Raw genomic sequence first — 22,879 nt, 5'->3', positions numbered from 1 at the left:
AAAAACGAAATCTCTAAAACGTTATCAGGTATATGATAGAAAAACCACGACGAGATTACAATGTTGAAAGTGACCTCTTGATGTGTAAAGATGTAGTTCTCAGAGTACTAGATATTGACACATGTTTTTTCTTTCTTGTGTAAAGGGGGAGGATGTCTCTATGGGTATTTGGTTATCAGCTATTGCTCCTGAAATTTATAAGGTAAGATCTCCTTTTCTTCTCTGCAAGTTTGTGACGGTTGTTCAACAAGATCCTTTATGGTGATCTTACTCTTACGAGCCCAGGTTCTTATGAACCAGCGGCCGAACATGTGACAGTGTTTCCTTTCTATTTCAAATACTTCAGGATGAGCGATGGTCGTGTTTCGGGGATTGTCAGATGGAAATGTTTACCTTGCCCGAGCAGGATGCCGATTCTCTTCTCTATTTATGGGAAAACTTTATGTCCTGCGGTAATCCTTGCAAATGTTGAGAATACGTTAGTTATGTCGGGGAGATAAGAAAAATTCCAAATCCACACAAAAAGATAGAAAAGTACAGCTTCAATTAAACTTTTTATCTTTTTTTTTCACTTAATTAAATCTATTTTCTCTATATTACAAATTTAATGTTTTGGCTTTTTACGAACGACATTAATTTAAATTAAATAAAATCTATAGCGCTGTGTAATATCGACATTATTCCTGCTATGCAAATATTTTTGTGTTCATTAACTGCAAAAACAATCGAAATAATTCCGAATAATTTTGCTAAAAAATTTGCCATGCAGGTGTAAAGATTTCGATTAGCCTCGCTTATGTCCCTGCGTACTTCATGTAAAATATTTATTGCAATGCTCATTGTGTAAAGTGTATAAGTACAGACTTGACTGCGATCAAATTACGTCATAGCGTCAAATTACGTCATTAGCGACGAAAAACGTCATAAAATCAGAGATAAGCATAAAATGTTTCACATTTTCTTAACGAAATGCATGTCGTTTTTTGCGTTTGAATATTTATTGTGGGAAAGGTTTAGTAAGTCGATTCGATCGTTTATAATTAACTTTCTTCTCGTAGGAGTTAATCTTTATGTGGAAACATCTTCGTGGTAGTCAAGTTGTACCACAGTTCATTGTCAAATCTCATCTTTCCTGAAACAGGATCCATAAATATTCTCTTCAGTAGAACACACGGCCATATTCCTCCAAGAATCTTTTCAATATCACGAGGATTCAACAGAAACGTTTGACATGACCGTTAAAGTTTCTTCATCGGAACGCTACTACCGTTTGGTAGGGCGATAAAACGATCAGCGTTTTAATATCTTCTATTAAACTTCCACCTCTTTCCTCGCGGGTGAACACGCTACCGTTGCTTGTCAAGCTGTCGGCAACGTTCGACACCTTTGACCAATTTTATCGGGAGATTCCGACTCTCGACCTGAGCGCTCTCCGTCTCGCTGTTGAATCTGGAGTGACGAGTCTCGCTACTCGTGGAAATGTAGCTGTTTTCTTGTGGACTTCCTTGTTGTCGTCTCTGCTCTCGTTGTTGTTTGTATTCACATGCTGCAAGTTTCGCATCAAATCACGTATTTCCTCCTGTGAAAAGTGTAAGGATAATGATTTTAATATAGGAATGTCATTAATTGAACATCAAATCGGCTTATTTCATAAGTGTTAACGGATTCTTTGCTACAATTTCAATGGTTTTAATTGAGGATAATTACTCTATATTGAAGATGATAATCTCTGTAAATTGGGGATAATAATCAACTACAAGTGATAATGATCACTTTCGCGTGTTGCGTGAGTTGAGATTTTGGCAGTTGTTTAACAAAGCATATTTCACACGTTGTTTGACGTGCGCCTATAAATGGCTTAATGCATAATGTGCTGTCACAAGGAGCACACATTCAATTTTCAAGTTTTGAGAAACTGAAAGACCGTAATTGGACGTGAATACCATCACAGGACCAAAGTTCAACTCATTTCCCCCATACCTTCCCGTCAGACCCTGGCGCATCTCACGATCGACTCGTTCTTTAGCAACTCTGCGATGATCTGACAAATCTCCCCTAACCCTCAAACCTAGGTCACCCACTTTGCAAATGGAGAGTCGTTCTTTGTATTTAAGACAATAACCATTGACATTGTTTCTTTGAACATTCTTCGAAAAATCCTCGTTTTAATCTGTACTCAAACAGTATTCCCAAAACATCTTACCCTCAGTTGTATATTCTCAGTTTCCAGACCCTCGCGGCTTTTCTCTTCATCGTTTCGCACACCAAAGTACCGTCCTCCAAACGGTTGAGATGAAATGGTGATTTACGAAGATCCGTCATCGTTGTGGCTATAGACGAACTACCCGAGAACGCCTTCTTTGATTTACATTGTATTTTTCAAAGTATACCTTTAAAACAGACAGGAAAATTTAATATCGAGGAGGGCAGGTGGTATAGGTCAGCAAGTACACAGACTGACTTAAGCATTAAATGTTTGTAAATGATGATCGTCCAGGTTAATAAAGTCCTGAGAAGGACTGTTTTGTTATTGTTGACTGACGTTTCGACAACCTTGGTAGTCACCTTCAGAGTCAGTGTCAAAATGACTCTGAAGATGACTACCGCTAAGGTATCGAAACGTCAATCAACAAACAATGCATCCTTCTCAGACACAATAACCTGGACGATCATCATTAAACGTTATTTTAATACTCCCGGGTTCAAACCATTTACTTTATTAAGCATTAAATGTTATGTACTGGAATACTTGAGTATGCTTCGAAACAGAGAAATGTCCTTTGAAAAACGCGTCGTGCAGTTTATAACATTCATACTTCCACATTAGTCAATATGTGTCGTAATGTATCCTAAAACATTTCGTAATTTAATGAAAAACGACTTCGCGTGACCTAAAGCATAACAAAGAGATAAGTATCTTCGCTGCTGCATGATTCCTTTCGATGAGAGAATGTAACCCTTGGCTAATCTCTTTTGATATTTGAAACGAACGTCAAGACATATTTGGCCATTTGTTTACGCTAATTTGTTCACCATATGGTGTTTCAACGACAATATTCAATTTAAAGTTTTGAAAAATAAAATTTAATGAAGAAAATATAAGGCATCGAGGATAATCTGACGTGTTTATCTTCGAGAGCTCTTCAAGTTAGGCTTGGCCGTTCTATTAAAAGCTTTGTTCTATTTTCTTTTCGGGCTCATTGCCAATCGCATCATAACACACCTCATAATCAATCGTAAAACGCTTACTCGTTCATTGATGGAAAGCCAAAACTCAACGAAGAAAAGGTCAGTAGATAGACGTATTGACAAAAACCCGAAGCTCTCTAGATTACAAATTTCTGCTTTTTGAGAGGTTTTAAGATCCTCTTTCATCGGCAGTAATTAATACTAAGTTAACAGTACAACCATTACCTTGAAAGCAAAGAGCAAAACCAACATAACGGTGGCAATGACATGCGTTGACAAACTGTTTACGACATACGCCACATCAGGATTGTGAAAGTTATCTAGAAAAAATTCTAAATAAAAGAGAATGTTGTCAAAACAATTCAACCTTTAATGCTATAACCAACAACTACAAACAATAACGACCTTATCTAACAACATTTGAGAAACTAACCTAGAAATTCCATGAGATAAATATATTGTGTAAATAATCATTCACAAGTTTTAACAATATTTTTGCTTGTAAAGCTGTGCGGGTTAACATCCACATGTAATAAGAACAATGTCGAACAAGGGTCTTGTAAAAACACAGAAGGATGACTTCACAAGGGTTTGAAATGTACAATAAACTGATATTTAAGGATGAAGACATTTTCTCCCATACCACATGAAGAACTTTACATTGAAAAAATAAGCCAAATACAAATTTGAGACATTCACTACATGCAATGTCAGATTAATATGTAACAAGTTCTCACATCTTTGACAAGGGTCTTGAAACAAATAGTATGTAAGTGTAAGTCAAAATTTGGTGAAGCTGTTCAGACACCTTATATCCTGAAAGAAGTAACACACAACACTTACTTTTTCAATAAAATCTTTGGCTTCAATACCAAACTTTCTATCATACACAACCAGATATTTTTCCATTGCTAATATGTGTATGCAACTCGGATATGGTATATCTGACAAGTTACAAAAATGTTGTTTGGCCTGTTTTAATCATTTCATTGCAGTAACATCTATTTTACATACCTTTTGAGGATCTAATTGTATATTATTAGGTAGGGCATCAACAAATTGCTTTCTATTGCATCATGAGCAGCACAATATCAACCATAGCCATCAAGCAATAGGTGGGATATCGATGTACAAATACAAATGAATTATGCTGAAGAAAAAATACATGCAGATTATAGCACCAAAAAGCGTGTGAGTAATATCATTTAGTTGGGTATATACCCAACATTGAAATATGGAAATAAAATTTGACATCACCATAATTGTTCTTTTGTTTGCATTATAATCATGAACAACAAAGGATTGCTGACATGATACATTTGATGCAAAGTCAAACTGTAACAATAGGCCAGTATAGTGGCCAGTGGGTGACAAATGACTCTGAAAGAGCAAGTACACAGTAATTATTAATGTTCACTGTTTCAAAAATATCTATTGTAATATATTTTTATGTTTGTTGAGCACATTTCTACCAGATGTTAATAAAGTTTTGCTAGACAGTGTTTCATGCATAAGCAATCAACAAGCATATTGTCAATATATAACATTAAAAACATGACTAGTGGTAAACAGTATAAAGTATAACTGTATATGTGAGAACTACTTGACTATGTTGACATGGTTGTTTGGGTTCCTCTGTAATAATGAGATAGATTGCTTGGTAAAGATATCTTCAGAGTCCTACAAATAAAGACCATTATTTAATTTAAAATGTGTACAGACTTTTAATAAGTGTTTAAATAATGCATGCCTTCTTTAAATTACTTCAAAATTTTTTAGTTATTTCTAGTGAAAGCAGTCCTACATATAACCACTAATGACTTTTCATGAAACAATATCAATATGTACATTAAAAACTTGTGTTTTGGTGGTTAACTCTTGGTGCTTGTCATAATTTTCAGCAATATCTTCACTTTGTTCATTCTACATATAAATTAAAAAAAACCCATAAACATAGCGTATTTTTATATCTACATAGTTTTACAATATATGTAAACTTACCAAATCCCCAAATTCATTTTCTTGTTCAAAAAATTGAGATTCATATGACACACTGCTATTCTATTAACATATATGACATTGTGATTAAAGGATGTAGAGAATCCAGACTTGAAATTGGAAAATGTGCTCCGAATAAGTGTTTTCCTTACACCACATTGTGGGCATAAATAAATTTGTACACATACTTTTGTTAATATAACTGTGGTAATAAAAATAAATTAATATGAAATTGTGCAACCAGAAACAATAAAAGAACACTTTAAAATTCCTACCGCATCATCTTTTGTGTTTCCTTTCCTCTCCGCGTTATTGTAATTTGACGGGAAATGGTTTTTATTCACTCTTACATCTTCTGCCTTTATAATTAGTCGATCTGTATTTCTAAACTAATATTTACAAATGCCCCAAGAGAATCTTTTTATTTTATTGGCTCTCTTCTACAAATACAATACCATGTCCGACTATTTGATTGCACGAATTTTGTAATTTGATCACGTTTTTGACACGTGTGTTTACGATGGGAAAGATGGATTGCTTAAATGTACCTAGTTGTTTAGACTACTTGAATCCATAGTTATCCTGTAATGTATACTCTTGTGAAACACCAATGAGCATACGTAGTGTGTCTTCTATAACCTCTATTCTTGTTCTCCACTTCATCATCTATCCATATTTGTTCTTTTTTAGTTCTCAGCTCAACACAACCCTTGTCTGAAGTTCCTAAAACCTTCATCTACCCAAGAAAGATCTCTGGTGGTAACATGTTAGGTATGGCTAGTGGTTGGTCATCGTCATTGAGCCTTGTGACACCAGTTCAGTATACGTTAATTGTCCTGAAGACGTTGAGGAGGTTGCTAGTAAAGCGTCACCTAAACCAGAAGTTAGTTTTCATGGTATGCTAACGGATTACGCAAACGTTGTTTGAAAGAAGTTCACATCAAATGGTTATGGTCTTGTTCCATCGTCTTCTGAGAAGGTTTCATGTTCATCCTGTATCTTTCACCAAAGTTACAAATATTGAGTTTTTTATGCTTTTTGAAATTGTCGTTTTTATGACTATTATTTTAGAGCATAGACATTGAAGAATCTTGTGGTAGTACAGGTATTTTCAACATTTTTGTTGAAAAATTCTCTAGTTTCAGTTCTTCGAAATTTCTCATCTTAATTTTCATCTTTACTTTAGAATCCTTTCGATACGAGAAATCGTCGGGATTTGAGGTACTTTATACGATATATTGAATTTAAGTTTTATAGCGTTAATAACTCTCATCTGTCCATCGTAACTTTGCTATGATTCTATGGATAAATTATGTTTTTGTATATAACAGATTATTGATGATCCTACTTCACCTGATGATCCTCACGCTCTTATTTCGCTATCTGGACTTTAACACAAGATCACGAATATGAGACGATAAAGACAAATTCCCGGTTACAAATACAGGCGCTGCGTCAAACCGTGGTTCACTAATGCCTTTGAAATCGGTAAAGTCCTTTTATTATTTTGCTTGTAAGCTTTCTTTACAACTGTAAGTTTTTACTCTCCTAAGACTATAGGCACGACCACAACTGATAATCGCCAGGTTGGTATAGTTTCGAGAAGGACTGTTTTTGTTGTTGTTGACTGACGTTTCGACAACCTTAGCGGTAGTCATCTTCAGAGTTTTTGACTCTGAAGATGACTACCGCTAAGGTTGTCGAAACGTCAGTGAACAACAACAAAAACAGTCCTTCTCAGGACTATACTAACCTGGACGATCTACATTTACAAACATGTAACGATACTCTCGGGTTCAAACCATTTACTTTGATAATCCCCAGTTTATCTATGGTGAAACTTGTTATAATTCCCATGTATTTTCTTACTCTCTGGAGACTAAATTTTGTATCCCTTTCTTCTTTCCTAGGCGAGGTTTTATTTCTGCTGTGGGGTGTTTGGCTTTGTATCCGTGTACGAAATGCTCCCTCGGCGTACAACGAGAGCAAGTACATCGCCTGGTGTATATATAACACTCTGTTTGTTAAGATCGTAGTTGGTCTTCTGAGGTAAGGCAAAATGTTTGCATCGGTGTTACTGTCATTTTCATGAAAGGTTGAATTGTTGGAATGTTATTAAACAAAAGAATGATAGCATATAATGCTATAACCAACAACTAAAACAATAACGACCTTATCTAACAACATTTGAGAATTAACCTTCCACTCCTCTTCCTTGTAAACGAGACAAGTCTACTCAAAAGCAGAAGGGCATAAAGGCTCTCTGCCTTTGAGTAGACTTGTCTCGTTAAGAAAGACCTCAAATGTTATTAAGTCGTTATTGTTTGTATTGGTTATAACATTAAAATTGTTTTGACAACATTCTCTTTTATTTAGAATTGTTCTAGATAACTTTCACAATCCTGATGTGGCGTATGTCGTAAACAGTTTGTCAACGCATGTCATTGCCACCGTTATGTTGGTTTTGCTCTTTGCTTTCAAGGTAATGGTTGTACTGTTAACTTAGTATTAATTACTGCCGATGAAGAGGATCTTAAAACCTCTCAAAAGCAGAAATTTGTAATCTAGAGAGCTTCGGGTTTTGTCAATACGTCTATCTACTGGACCTTTTCTTCGTTGAGTTTTGGCTTTCCATCAATGAACGAGTAAGCGTTTTACGATTGATTATGAAGTGTGTTATGATGCGATTGGCAATGAGCCCGAAAAGAAAATAGAACAAAAGCTTTTTAATAGAACGGCCAAGCCCAACTTGAAGAGCTCTCGAAGATAAACACGTCAGATTATCCTCGATGCCTTATATTTTCTTCATTAAATTTTATTTTCAAAACTTTAAATTGAATATTGTCGTTGAAACACCATATGGTGAACAAATTAGCGTAAACAAATGGCCAAATATGTCTTGGACGTTCGTTTCAAATATCAAAAGAGATTAGCCAAGGGTTACATTCTCTCATCGAAAGGAATCATGCAGCAGCGAAGATACTTATCTCTTTGTTATGCTTTAGGTCACGCGAAGTCGTTTTCATTAAATTACGAAATGTTTTAGGATACATTACGACACATATTGACTAATGTGGAAGTATGAATGTTATAAAACTGCACGACGCGTTTTTTCAAAGGACATTTCTCTGTTTCGAAGCATACTCAAGTATTCCAGTACATAACATTTAATGCTTAATAAAGTAAATGGTTTGAACCCGGGAGTATCGTTACACGTTTGTAAATGATGATCGTCAGGTTAATAAAGTCCTGAGAGGACTGTTTTGTTGTTGTTGACTGACGTTTCGACAACCTTAGCGGTAGTCATCTTCAGAGTCATTTTGACACTGACTCTGAAGGTGACTACCGCTAAGGTATCGAAACGTCAATCAACAGTCCTTCTCAGGACTTTATTCTGGACGATCATCATTTCTTAAGTCAGTCTGTGTACTTGCTGACCTATACCACCTGCCCTCCTCGATATTAAATTTTTCCTGTCTGTTTTAAAGGTATACTTCTTGAAAAATACAATGTAAATCAAAGAAGGCGTTCTCGGGTAGTTCGTCTATAGCCACAACGATGACGGATCTTCGTAAATCACCATTTCATCTCAACCGTTTGGAGGACGGTACTTTGGTGTGCGAAAACGATGAAGAGAAAAGCCGCGAGGGTCTGGAAACTGAGAATATACAACTGAGGGTAAGATGTTTTGGGAATACTGTTTGAGTACAGATTAAAACGAGGATTTTTCGAAGAATGTTCAAAGAAACAATGTCAATGGTTATTGTCTTAAATACAAAGAACGACTCTCCATTTGCAAAGTGGGTGACCTAGGTTTGAGGGTTAGGGGAGATTTGTCAGATCATCGCAGAGTTGCTAAAGAACGAGTCGATCGTGAGATGCGCCAGGGTCTGACGGGAAGGTATGGGGGAAATGAGTTGAACTTTGGTCCCTGTGATGGTATTCACGTCCAATTACGGTCTTTCAGTTTCTCAAAACTTGAAAATTGAATGTGTGCTCCTTGTGACAGCACATTATGCATTAAGCCATTTATAGGCGCACGTCAAACAACGTGTGAAATATGCTTTTGTTAAACAACTGCCAAAATCTCAACTCACGCAACACGCGAAAGTGATCATTATCACTTGTAGTTGATTATTATCCCCAATTTACAGAGATTATCATCTTCAATATAGAGTAATTATCCTCAATTAAAACCATTGAAATTGTAGCAAAGAATCCGTTAACACTTATGAAATAAGCCGATTTGATGTTCAATTAATGACATTCCTATATTAAAATCATTATCCTTACACTTTTCACAGGAGGAAATACGTGATTTGACTGCGAAACTTGCAGCATGTGAATACAAACAACAACGAGCAGAGACGACAACAAGGAAGTCCACAAGAAAACAGCTACATTTCCACGAGTAGCGAGACTCGTCACTCAGATTCAACAGCGAGACGGAGAGCGCTCAGGGTCGAGAGTCGGAATCTCCCGATAAAATTGGTCAAAAGGTGTCGAACGTTGCCGACAGCTTGACAAGCAACAGTAGCGTGTTCACCCGCGAGGAAAGAGGTGGAAGTTTAATAGAAGATATTAAAACGCTGATCGTTTTATCGCCCTACCAAACGGTAGTAGCGTTTCCGATGAAGAAACTTTAACGGTCATGTCAAACGTTTCTGTTGAATCCTCGTGATATTGAAAAGATTCTTGGAGGAATATGGCCGTGTGTTCTACTGAAGAGAATATTTATGGATCCTGTTTCAGGAAAGATGAGATTTGACAATGAACTGTGGTACAACTTGACTACCACGAAGATGTTTCCACATAAAGATTAACTCCTACGAGAAGAAAGTTAATTATAAACGATCGAATCGACTTACTAAACCTTTCCCACAATAAATATTCAAACGCAAAAAACGACATGCATTTCGTTAAGAAAATGTGAAACATTTTATGCTTATCTCTGATTTTATGACGTTTTCGTCGCTAATGACGTAATTTGACGCTATGACGTAATTTGATCGCAGTCAAGTCTGTACTTATACACTTTACACAATGAGCATTGCAATAAATATTTTACATGAAGTACGCAGGGACATAAGCGAGGCTAATCGAAATCTTTACACCTGCATGGCAAATTTTTAGCAAAATTATTCGGAATTATTTCGATTGTTTTGCAGTTAATGAACACAAAAATATTTGCATAGCAGGAATAATGTCGATATTACACAGCGCTATAGATTTTATTTAATTTAAATTAATGTCGTTCGTAAAAGCCAAAACATTAAATTTGTAATATAGAAAATAGATTTAATTAAGTGAAAAAAAAGATAAAAGTTTAATTGAAGCTGTACTTTTCTATCTTTTGTGTGGATTTGAATTTTTCTTATCTCCCTCTCCCCGACATAACTAACGTACCTCAACATTTGCAAGGATTACCGCAGGACATAAAGTTTTCCCATAAATAGAGAGAGATCGGCATCCTGCTCGGGCAAGGTAAACATTTCCATCTGACAATCCCGAAACACGACCATCGCTCATCCTGAAGTATTTGAAATAGAAAGGAAACACCGTCACATGTTCGGCCGCTGGTTCATAAGAACCTGGGCTCGTAAGTAAGATCACCATAAAGGATCTTGTTGAACAACCGTCACAAACTTGCAGAGAAGAAAAGGAGATCTTACCTTATAAATTTCAGGAGCAATAGCTGATAACCAAATACCCATAGAGACATCCTCCCCTTTACACAAGAAAGAAAAACATGTGTCAATATCTAGTACTCTGAGAACTACATCTTTACACATCAAGAGGTCACTTTCAACATTGTAATCTCGTCGTGGTTTTCTATCATATACCTGATAACGTTTTAGAGATTTCTCGTTTTTTGCCAGCCAGTGAACAATATCCGAAGATATAATGCTGCCCGCACCGCAGGCAAATGTCGGATAAGCCACTCCCGGATAATCAGGCTCGGCCCATTTTCCCTGTCTCTCGATCAACCAATCAGTACGAAAGCTGTAAATATGAAGAAGCAATTGCATTTAGAAGCAATAACTACAACTCATATTCTCATACCTTATTTATAGTTTAGTCGCATGGAAAACGCTAATTCGTATGTTTGCAATCTCGTTTCTGTTTTACTTGAAAAATATTATAAATTTGGCAATTCCTAATGCCCAAAACATGATATCTCAAAAGGATTTTCACTATGTCAATAAAATCTTTAGAATGGACTCAGTATAAAGTAGATGGTTTGAACCCGGGAGTATCGTTACATGTTTGTAGATGTACATCGTCCAGGTTAGTAGAGTCCTGAGAAGTGTTGTTGCTGTTGGTGTTGACTAACATTTCGACAATCTTAGCAGTAGTATTTTGACTCTGAAGATGACTACCGCTAAGGTTGTCGAAACTTCAGTCAACATCAACACCAACAGTCCTTCTCAGGACTCTACTAACCTGGACGATCTATCTACAACACATACCAGAATATTGTGTACTGACGGAGTTGAGCTAAACTCACCTTCCCCACCACAATTTAGACGTGTTTTTTAAATTATGACTTTCCATTTCCTAAAAATATCAAATATTTCTTCAGTCGTGAAGTTCTTCGGTACACTATTAAAGATATAAAGCTTAATTAAAGACACCCTTACAAATCGCTTGATTGAGTAAAATCTTTAGATTGAGTCAAAAATCATCTGTGCAGCTTGTATACTTCCGGAGGTAATTAATGTTGAAATCGACTCTATACTGAGCATGCGCAATTTCTATTTCCTCGTGCTTTTATTGTAGAGACTCGGGACGAGGCTCATTCCAAAGCTCTCAATGAGAGGTCTGGGATGGTGTAAAATCATCTCCACAGCATGGTTTAAGAGTGGCGTAAGGGTGTTTTAAGGGTGGTTTAAGGGTAGAGTAAGGATGTTTTAAGGGTAGCGTAAAATGTTTTAAGGGAGTTTTAAGGGTAGCTTCAGCGTGGTTTAAAGGTGGTCCAAGGCTTTAAGTTACGCTTCGCTACCCTAGACTACGGTTAAACCACCCTTAAACTACCCTTAAACCCCTCTAAAACCACATCTAAACCATTTTAAAAACCACGCTTAAGCCACCAGATTGATATACTCCAAAATCCCAAGATACATCTACGTACTCCAAAATCCCAAGATACCTCTACATACTCCCAACTCCCAAGTTACCTCTACGTACTCCCAACTCCCAAGTTACCTCTACGTACTCCCAACTCCCAAGTTACCTCTACGTACTCCCAACTCCCAAGTTACCTCTACGTACTCCCAACTCCCAAGTTACCTCTACGTACTCCCAACTCCCAAGTTACCTCTACGTACTCCCAACTCCCAAGTTACCTCTACGTACTCCCAACTCCCAAGTTACCTCTACGTACTCCCAACTCCCAAGATACCAACACGTATTTTCTATTATTTATTGAAGAGCTTTCACAAACCTGTAAGATGGTCTCCAGGTTAACAAAACAATCATCGTCAGTTTTCATTACAAAGGAAAAACTTAAAGTCGCCGAGCCTATTTAAAAGAAAAGCCGACATGAAGCAAGATCAATATGACATATGACGACTGATGTCGTAGGTAAGAGATACTGGCGAGATGAATTATACACTAATGCAAGTTATTTGGGCAAAATAATGTTTAAAGTTGATTTGAGACTGTCCACTTATCGCCAGAAATTTCACAGTGGCATGAAAAATATAAAAGTCTCAGACACTCTCTTACCACGAGAAAAACTGAAGCAACTGGGATGGAAGATTTCTGTAAACATCGACATTTGAAACAAAAGAATATCAGAAATAGTTCTGCTTTCTTTAAGTAAACGTTCATTCTCATCGTCTTTCAATCGCTGCCACTCCGACATTCGAGTTTCTTCTTCCTCTTTTGTCACGACTCTCTTCCCCGGAGAATCTACGGAGGATTGCAAGTTGCTACAGACTTTAAAGAAATTTATTCATAAAGCATTGTACCATCTTTTCTTTTAATATTTGGTGAGGGAATATTAGTGTTTGGCACTAGGCTTTAAACTTCATATGAGTCTGCACAGTCCATTTGACAAATTTTTCAATTTCATAGTCATGGTAACGACAAGCTGGATCTATTTTCATCGCTTTCTGAGTGATTAAATCGTTTGGTCACATAAATGTACGCAAAATCATCTGAGCATGCGCAGTACGCTTGGAAATGCGCAGTACAAGCAAAGTCTATTTGACCAATTGTCTGAGTAAACGATCATGGAAATGACCAACTGCATTTATTAGAATCAATTAGGGAGTAGATAACTTGCTTACTAGCAAATTATTAAAGATATCAACTGAGCATGCGCAGTTCATTGACAGTTTTGACTTCATAGTTATGGCAACGACCAGCTGCATCTACAAGCACCGAATTTGAAGTAAATAGCATGCTTAGTAACAATTAAATGGATAAATCATCTGCGCATGCGCAGGAGCATGCGCAGTACATTCGACCAATTGTTTATAGTCATGGCAACGACTAACTATATGTACTTGCACTATATTTGTGGCAATTAGCTCACTTAGTCGCAAATTATCAAAGAAATCATCTGGGCATGCGCAGTAGTGACTTTAATAATACCGCAACTTTCGTAAGCCTCTGAATTTTTGTATATATATATAAAGCCAATATTAGGTATAGTAGATGTCAACTAGCAGTGGAAGCTGGGTGCGATATGTATGCAGTGGCTTAGGGGTCCAGACGTTTCGGGTCGCGACCGCACTCTCCCTGCGTACCCCGAGCAAAGCCTATCGCAGGTGATCTCGGGGTCTGATGGGCGGAAGCTTGCTATTGCATCTCCCAAGTAGGATAGCGTGGAGGGGCCGAAATCTCCTACCGAAACGTTAACATGCGGCGTTCTAGTGCCTCGGCTTAAGCAGGTATCGGGAAGCATGGACCGAAAACGGGGTTTTTTGCTTTTGAATTTAATCTTTTTTTGTATAAAAAGAAACTAGAACATTCAAGGATATTGCAAAAGTTAAAAAAAATTCCGCCTTAATGACTTATAATTTAAACCAACTGTAAATATGTTTATACGCTTTTTACATGTTAACTTTTACAAGGTAACTATCTCATAACTCTCTCGTGATGAACGAGAGCCTCCTTATACAATATAACTTACATATCATGAACAAAAGTATCCATGAGCTTCATGGAAAAAATGGATTATCTAATTCTTATAATAGATTTTACAAAGTTAGCATTTAATAAGCCAAGCCATTTGTATCGTTTAAATTATACCCTTATGTCATAAATTCATTGTGAATAATAACTTTCTTTTACCTTATTTTCACGGTTCAATCTAGAAAGTAACTTTACATTTCGAGTGATTTTACGGTTAAACAGTTAACTTTTCAGTTCATATGACTTCTTTTGATCGCATAGAGACAGCCATCCAATTTATTACGTACATGCATGTGTACTTTGCACTTCATTGCAAGAAACCACCCTACCAACAAATATCCAAATCCGATTTTAGCAGCATCGTACCCGAGAAAAGCCTATCGCAGGGGTCTGATGGGCAGAAGCTTGCTATTGACATCCCAAAGTAATAGGGATATTTGCCACCTTTCAATTAATAGGATATCGAAATGGACCGAAAACGGGATTTTTTGTTTTCAAAATTTTCTCTTCTCTTAAAGAGTAAACAAAATTAAAAATTCTCGCAAGCTTCCAACGGAAAAGACTCACAGCTTATAAGGCTTTGGGGCAATGCGTGGGCTACAACAGGAGAGGCATTCTTCATTAAAATTAAACTAACATTGAGAAGAGGCTTCCTCCCAAACAAATGCTAGCAACAAATCCACTTTACTGCTGAGGATATTTTGTTTCTTTTTCAATGTGCGCAGAAAAAAATCCAGTTAAGAGCAACTGTTGCATCAAATTTCTCGTTGTTAACCGCGAAAACGAAGAAGTCAGTACGTACGTAATGTAGCATAAAAACACCTACTGTAAAGTCGATACATGAACGTTCCAGCCCCATCCACGCATCTAGCATCAGGAATTGATTCCTCGACTTCGGGAAAGACGGCGAACTCGTTGTTAATCCGTCTTATCTAGGAAAAAAGAGTAGGTTTGGGTTAGTATTCACCATAGATTTGTAACTGTAGCCAACAAAATATAAAATTATTTAACATTGAATTGGAAAACCCTTTATATACGTTCTAGTAGATTAGTAATGCTTGCAACATCGATTAAGTAACCAATTGTTTATTAATACACATGAATTTGCTACATCAAAAGCGAAATAAAGCCTCGTGCTCAAGAATCTGTTGTAAAATAAACAATAAATATCCATTGAAAACTTGTATTTAGCAATATCGTAAAATGTCAATAATTTAGTCCAAATATCGATAAGAGGGCACCGAAGAAAAACATTTATTACTGGATAGTAATTCTTTCGGAGAAAATCGCTTCACTTGCTCTAAATCATAACAATTCACCTCCAATTGGCTATGACATAAAACTTCTTTATGGTTTTATACCTTGTGTACATTGAAATAATCCTCTCCGTTTTCAATGTTGGCAAAATACTCGCATTTTCTGCATCGAGAACTTGAACATTTTACGTTTTCAGACACGACGCTGCCCTTGAAGTCCTATAATGGCATTTGAAACGTACCAAATGTTCAAACTCTATAGAAAAGTTCAAAGTCATAATTAACTTTGTGACTAAGCTTCAATATCTTACATGTTTGTGCATGTAGATCGTCCAGGTCAGTAGAGTCCTGAGAAGGACTGTTGGTGTTGATGTTGACTGACGTTTCGACAACTTTAGTGGTAGTTATCTTCAGAGTCAAGTGAGGAGTAAACGTCAGGTTTGCCATATTTGTTATCTGCTTGCAGACGTTTACTCCTCACTCGACTTTGAAGATGACAACCACTAAGGTTGTCGAAACATCAGTCAACATCAACACCAACAGCCCTTCTCAGCACTCTACTAACCTGTACAAACATGATAACGATACTCCCGAGCTCAAACAATTCACTTGAATATTTTGATAAATTATCGACTTGTTACTCACCTTTGGCAAAATAAAGTTTTCAATTGCTTTAAACGACGAACCGTTTTCTGTTGTACCAGGGTCTTGGAAAGAGAAATAAACAGATATAATTTCGCTCTGAAACGAGATAAAACAATTTAGATCAAATAACTTGTAAACGGTATTTATAAACTGCATGGTTTAACCTTAGTTGTTCTGTCGTAGAGTCGAACAGAAGAGTTTCTTTTTGAATTCAACGATGATAAAGAGATGCCAAGACGAGTCAAAATAATGGGACGGATGATCTGTATAAAAATAATTGTATTGTATTGCCAACCCAAATTTTTACTCCTGAAGCCAAACAGACACTTTATGCAACAGGTTTCAGACTTTGTTCAGAAGGTCCCAAAAGTTCAATGCAACAGTGTCCGTTGAGCAGTTCTTAATGGCTACAAATAACTAACTAATACTCACATCAAAGTCCCATCCGATAGATCCACTGTGAAAATATCTCAAATTTTCTTCATTTGGTCGTTTGTAAGCAATTACTTCATTTTCGTAGTCTAAACATCAATATGACAAACATATAAACACGTTTGATCATGCACTCGTTCCAGCCTCTATGACGGTAAAATCTCCATGAGAGATAGCAACACATATTTCCATCAAGACTGTCTGATCTTCGCTACAAATACATACAGCAATGATAAATTCGCAGCAGTGGCTGATTAATAATTACGGAGCATGTAGGCTAAGGCAAAATTACGAGGCCTGGTGATATTTAATCCCTCCACTAAGCTCAGTCTCTTGACAACGTTTGCGTTCTTTACGTTCCTTTGCCTTTGCATTTCCTAGCTTGCGTTTGTAACACATAGTGTGAACGATACAAAAGAAATTAATAGTTCAAAATAAACTTTAAAAATTATCAAAACAGTCTGCAGAAATAGGGAAATCCTCGTCAGTTCTTAGCCTCGCGCATTTAAACACTAGATGGTACGAAAGTCTTTTTCGTCGATATTCAATCGCACGTACGGTTTTCAACATCATAAATGGTCTAAAAACGGCACTTTTAGCAAGTTCCAAGCAGCAAAAAGTAAAAACTAACAATGTCTTGGTTTACTTTTCGTAATGAGTAATCCGCAACTGATTAACTTTAAATATCACATGTATAGTAGGTTATGTTCGACGTTTGTAAATATGTGCCTCGTTAGTTTATCGCCTGCATCGAGATTCCAACGTCATATTGTTTTATATCGGCTTTTCCAGGCGCCAAACCTCACAACTATCAAATCAAAAGTAAATTTTCAAACTTGGAGATTCGATTTTCTTTCTTTCGCATTTGTAAGGATCAATCCTGAACTCTGGAGGAACGTAACATGCATTATTTGAAACGATGAACTTCACCAACACTCTAAAACAACAATGGAATAGTAACCAACACTTTATTTTTTCAGATTTAGTCATTCTACTTAGTTATATCACTGGTACAATTTTTTTTTTGCGACAGAAACGGTTGTTGGGAACTCTGGCCAAGAAAACCACAGCAAAGAAAGGGATATTTTAGGCAAGTGTACCGTGAACCGTTATTTCTTGTGAATATTCGAGTTTAGCCTCAATACAATGACGTTAGTCAACACAGTTAAATTTATCATATGACAAAGAATGCAGTTTGCATGAGTTGTTCTTGTGTAGAACAAAACTGATAAACGAAACTAAAGACCTTGCTGTTGGTATATTCAATAGGCCATCATAGAAACGCACAACGCTACACTACTTAAAGAATGGCGGTCAGCTAAAATGTCCAATTCGATTCTACGTAGATCTGACAATTGCTAAAACGTTACTCATATCGGTAATCAGATTAGTTTACCAAACATTTCACTGGTATTGAAGACATACGTTGTAAACGTTCTCTGGTATTGAAGAAATACGTTGTAAACGTTCTCTGGTATTGAAGAAATACTTTGTAAACGTTCTCTGGTATTGAAGAAATACGTTGTAAACGTTCTCTGGTATTGAAGACATACGTTGTAAACGTTCTCTGGTATTGAAGAAATACGTTGTAAACGTTCTCTGGTATTGAAGAAATACGTTGTAAACGTTCTCTGGTATTGAAGAAATACGTTGTAAACGTTCTCTGGTATTGAAGAAATACGTTGTAAACGTTCTCTGGTATTGAAGAAATACGTTGTAAACGTTCTCTGGTATTGAAGAAATACGTTGTAAACGTTCTCTGGTATTGAAGAAATACGTTGTAAACGTTCTCTGGTATTGAAGAAATACGTTGTAAACGTTCTCTGGTATTGAAGAAATACGTTGTAAACGTTCTCTGGTATTGAAGAAATACGTTGTAAACGTTCTCTGGTATTGAAGAAATACGTTGTAAACGTTCTCTGGTATTGAAGAAATACGTTGTAAACGTTCTCTGGTATTGAAGAAATACGTTGTAAACGTTCTCTGGTATTGAAGAAATACGTTGTAAACGTTCTCTGGTATTGAAGAAATACGTTGTAAACGTTCTCTGGTATTGAAGAAATACGTTGTAAACGTTCTCTGGTATTGAAGAAATACGTTGTAAACGTTCTCTGGTATTGAAGAAATACGTTGTAAACGTTCTCTGGTATTGAAGAAATACGTTGTAAACGTTCTCTGGTATTGAAGAAATACGTTGTAAACGTTCTCTGGTATTGAAGAAATACGTTGTAAACGTTCTCTGGTATTGAAGAAATACGTTGTAAACGTTCTCTGGTATTGAAGAAATACGTTGTAAACGTTCTCTGGTATTGAAGAAATACGTTGTAAACGTTCTCTGGTATTGAAGAAATACGTTGTAAACGTTCTCTGGTATTGAAGAAATACGTTGTAAACGTTCTCTGGTATTGAAGAAATACGTTGTAAACGTTCTCTGGTATTGAAGAAATACGTTGTAAACGTTCTCTGGTATTGAAGAAATACGTTGTAAACGTTCTCTGGTATTGAAGAAATACGTTGTAAACGTTCTCTGGTATTGAAGAAATACGTTGTAAACGTTCTCTGGTATTGAAGAAATACGTTGTAAACGTTCTCTGGTATTGAAGAAATACGTTGTAAACGTTCTCTGGTATTGAAGAAATACGTTGTAAACGTTCTCTGGTATTGAAGAAATACGTTGTAAACGTTCTCTGGTATTGAAGAAATACGTTGTAAACGTTCTCTGGTATTGAAGAAATACGTTGTAAACGTTCTCTGGTATTGAAGAAATACGTTGTAAACGTTCTCTGGTATTGAAGAAATACGTTGTAAACGTTCTCTGGTATTGAAGAAATACGTTGTAAACGTTCTCTGGTATTGAAGAAATACGTTGTAAACGTTCTCTGGTATTGAAGAAATACGTTGTAAACGTTCTCTGGTATTGAAGAAATACGTTGTAAACGTTCTCTGGTATTGAAGAAATACGTTGTAAACGTTCTCTGGTATTGAAGAAATACGTTGTAAACGTTCTCTGGTATTGAAGAAATACGTTGTAAACGTTCTCTGGTATTGAAGAAATACGTTGTAAACGTTCTCTGGTATTGAAGAAATACGTTGTAAACGTTCTCTGGTATTGAAAAATACGTTGTAAACGTTCTCTGGTATTGAAGAAATACGTTGTAAACGTTCTCTGGTATTGAAGAAATACGTTGTAAACGTTCTCTGGTATTGAAGAAATACGTTGTAAACGTTCTCTGGTATTGAAGAAATACGTTGTAAACGTTCTCTGGTATTGAAAAATACGTTGTAAACGTTCTCTGGTATTGAAGAAATACGTTGTAAACGTTCTCTGGTATTGAAGAAATACGTTGTAAACGTTCTCTGGTATTGAAGAAATACGTTGTAAACGTTCTCTGGTATTGAAGAAATACTTTGTAAACGTTCTCTGGTATTGAAGAAATACGTTGTAAACGTTCTCTGGTATTAAAGAAATTCGTTGTAAACGCGACAGGCCAATTTGAAACACTGTTCTACACTTTACCTTCACAAATATTGTGTTTGCTGTAACGTTTCACACGCTAAGTAGCTCTAATTGAATACAAAAAACACTACAGCTACCCTCAAGAAAATTCAGTGTTTTCCCTGTGCTTACCTTTTATTTAGAGATGAATGTCGTCTTGCATAGCCAACCCATGATTCACGTAAACTTTGCCTCAAATCAAAGTTGCCGCGCGATGAAAGTATTCCAACGACCAAATCATAATGAGAATAATTCTCTGCTGTCAAGAACATTATTTTAAAACATTAAAGAAAACAAGTGGAAACACAAATACAAAAATGGACTATGTAGGATAAAGTTTTTAGATAACATGGTTAAATAACACTAGCGAAAGTTTCAATAAAAGATCACTCTTGATGAAAACATAAGACTGGAGTATATAAGGACTCAAGATTCAACATCAGATCACTCCTGATGAAAACATAAGACTGGAGTATATAAGGACTCAAGATTCAACATCAGATCACTCCTGATGAAGACACTAGACTGGAGTATATAAGGACTCAAGATTCAACATCAGATCACTCCAGATGAAGACATTAGTCTGGAGTATATAAGGACTCAAGATTCAACATCAGATCACTCCTGATGAAGACACTAGACTGGAGTATATAACGACTCAAGATTCAACATCAGATCACTCCTGATGAAAACATAAGACTGGAGTATATAAGGACTCAAGTTTCAACATCAGATCACTCCTGATGAAGACACTAGACTGGAGTATATAAGGACTCAAGTTTCAACATCAGATCACTCCTGATGAAGACACTAGACTGGAGTATATAAGGACTCAAGATTCAACATCAGATCACTCCTGATGAAGACACTAGACTGGAGTATATAAGGACTCAATTTCAACATCAGATCACTCCTGATGAAGACACTAGACTGGAGTATATAAGGACTCAAGATTCAACATCAGATCACTCCTGATGAAAACATAAGACTGGAGTATATAAGGACTCAAGATTCAACATCAGATCACTCCTGATGAAGACACTAGACTGGAGTATATAAGGACTCAAGATTCAACATCAGATCACTCCTGATGAAAACATAAGACTGGAGTATATAAGGACTCAAGTTTCAACATCAGATCACTCCTGATGAAGACACTAGACTGGAGTATATAAGGACTCAAGTTTCAACATCAGATCACTCTGATGAAGACACTAGACTGGAGTATATAAGGACTCAAGATTCAACATCAGATCACTCCTGATGAAAACATAAGACTGGAGTATATAAGGACTCAAGTTTCAACATCAGATCACTCCTGATGAAGACACTAGACTGGAGTATATAAGGACTCAAGTTTCAACATCAGATCACTCCTGATGAAGACACTAGACTGGAGTATATAAGGACTCAAGATTCAACATCAGATCACTCCTGATGAAAACATAAGACTGGAGTATATGACTCAAGTTTCAACATCAGATCACTCCAGATGAAGACACTAGACTGGAGTATATAAGGACTAAAGTTTCAACATCAGATCACTCCTGATGAAGACACTAGACTGGAGTATATAAGGACTCAAGATTCAACATCAGATCACTCCTGATGAAAACACTAGACTGGAGTATATAAGGACTCAAGTTTCAACATCAGATCACTCCTGATGAAGACACTAGACTGGAGTATATAAGGACTCAAGTTTCAACATCAGATCACTCCTGATGAAGACACTAGACTGGAGTATATAAGGACTCAAGATTCAACATCAGATCACTCCTGATGAAAACATAAGACTGGAGTATATAAGGACTCAAGATTCAACATCAGATCACTCCTGATGAAAACATAAGACTATATAAGGACTCAAGTTTCAACATCAGATCACTCCTGATGAAGACACTAGACTGGAGTATATAAAGACTCAAGTTTCAACATCAGATCACTCCTGATGAAGACACTACGCTAGAGTATATGTAAACTCATCTTTCAAAACATATCGTTTATACTCAAGATATTAGATAGACGTACGACAATCTATAATGTCATATAAATCACGATAAAAATCTGGTCCCCGGAGTCGACATGCTATCAGGCAGGCAACAAACAAAGATGAGATAGCTGTACAAACCTGTATTATCGCAGCAAAGCTTCAAATCTTTAACAACAAGATGATTATAGATGTATAACACGAAAATAGCGATCAATATTAGTAAAGTTGGCTTAAGGATGTCATTTAATGTAAACATAAGTTGAAATTAAACAGTTACAATTAACTATAGCGTATAAATATCTTTCCTATGTAAAATAATCTATACATTATCCTCAATAACGAACTATACACATTGTTGCATTTTAATATATACGAACTTTGACCTCGGGTGTGTTGCGGAAACGTCATGTAAGGAGTCTTAAAGCATCAATATAAATTAGCAAACTTTGTGATCTATGTTACTTATTGAACTTAAATTGAGCAATACAAAAATCTTAATCTTCAACAAAACATATCCAAAATATTACTATGAATGTATAAAAAGTATACAATCGCTAAAAAGATCACGTTTGCACGCTTTTTTCTTCACCAACTGAGCAAAGATTCTCTTTTTCTTTGAACTGCTTGTCGACAACCATTGAAAGATTATTCAAAAACTCTTCTAAGGTTATCGTTTGCGCCTATTACGTAGGTTTGAGGGACAATATAAGTACATGCATGTACAAC

At 36.3% G+C, this 22,879-nt stretch overlaps 1 protein-coding gene, 4 long non-coding RNA genes and 1 pseudogene across 5 annotated transcripts; 2 read left to right on the top strand and 4 right to left on the bottom strand.

Annotated features, from left to right (window-relative positions):
* The first annotated feature begins 5 nt into the window (after window positions 1-5).
* On the top strand, window positions 6-569 carry LOC124443274. Its single transcript, XR_006947574.1, has 3 exons — window positions 6-28; window positions 146-202; window positions 347-569. It is a non-coding gene; the product is annotated as an uncharacterized LOC124443274 (long non-coding RNA).
* A 3,708-nt stretch (window positions 570-4,277) lies between these two features.
* On the bottom strand, window positions 4,278-5,383 carry LOC124443275. The gene is made up of 5 exons (XR_006947575.1): window positions 5,191-5,383; window positions 5,038-5,112; window positions 4,793-4,869; window positions 4,447-4,569; window positions 4,278-4,339 (listed from the first exon to the last, which is right to left on the bottom strand). It is a non-coding gene; the product is annotated as an uncharacterized LOC124443275 (long non-coding RNA).
* Window positions 5,384-6,618: 1,235 nt separating this feature from the next.
* On the top strand, window positions 6,619-7,702 carry LOC124443295. Its single transcript, XR_006947605.1, has 3 exons — window positions 6,619-6,675; window positions 7,098-7,236; window positions 7,564-7,702. It is a non-coding gene; the product is annotated as an uncharacterized LOC124443295 (long non-coding RNA).
* Window positions 7,703-9,833: 2,131 nt separating this feature from the next.
* On the bottom strand, window positions 9,834-10,646 carry LOC124443303. The gene is made up of 2 exons (XR_006947614.1): window positions 10,594-10,646; window positions 9,834-10,013 (listed from the first exon to the last, which is right to left on the bottom strand). It is a non-coding gene; the product is annotated as an uncharacterized LOC124443303 (long non-coding RNA).
* Window positions 10,647-12,871: 2,225 nt separating this feature from the next.
* On the bottom strand, window positions 12,872-22,410 carry LOC124441633 (UDP-GalNAc:beta-1,3-N-acetylgalactosaminyltransferase 2-like). The gene is made up of 9 exons (XM_046992099.1): window positions 22,292-22,410; window positions 20,293-20,419; window positions 17,501-17,601; window positions 16,665-16,753; window positions 16,397-16,495; window positions 16,233-16,328; window positions 15,693-15,806; window positions 15,158-15,263; window positions 12,872-13,101 (listed from the first exon to the last, which is right to left on the bottom strand). Exons 1-9 carry the CDS (start codon window positions 22,407-22,409, stop codon window positions 12,872-12,874), a joined length of 1,080 nt encoding a protein of 359 aa, XP_046848055.1. The 5' UTR covers window position 22,410.
* The window catches only part of LOC124443246, a 28,446-nt pseudogene continuing 27,940 nt past the window's right edge, over window positions 22,374-22,879 (bottom strand).

Source organism: Xenia sp. Carnegie-2017, unplaced genomic scaffold (assembly GCF_021976095.1).
Source record: "Xenia sp. Carnegie-2017 unplaced genomic scaffold, XeniaSp_v1 HiC_scaffold_20, whole genome shotgun sequence".
Taxonomy (NCBI): domain Eukaryota; kingdom Metazoa; phylum Cnidaria; class Anthozoa; order Malacalcyonacea; family Xeniidae; genus Xenia; species Xenia sp. Carnegie-2017.
This window is presented reverse-complemented; position numbering and strand designations above follow the sequence as displayed.

What these genes read in the sequence shown, in the direction of transcription:
- LOC124441633 (XM_046992099.1), bottom strand. Translation starts at nt 22,409, where the DNA reads ATGTTTACATTAAATGACATCCTTAAGCCAACTTTACTAATATTGATC. An exon ending in AAAACTTTATTTTGCCAAAG is followed by an intron (nt 15,807 to 16,232) that starts GTGAGTAACAAG and finishes ATGCCATTATAG; the next exon opens with GACTTCAAGGGCAGCGTCGT. An exon ending in GTTCATGTATCGACTTTACA is followed by an intron (nt 13,102 to 15,157) that starts GTAGGTGTTTTT and finishes AATCCTCCGTAG; the next exon opens with ATTCTCCGGGGAAGAGAGTC.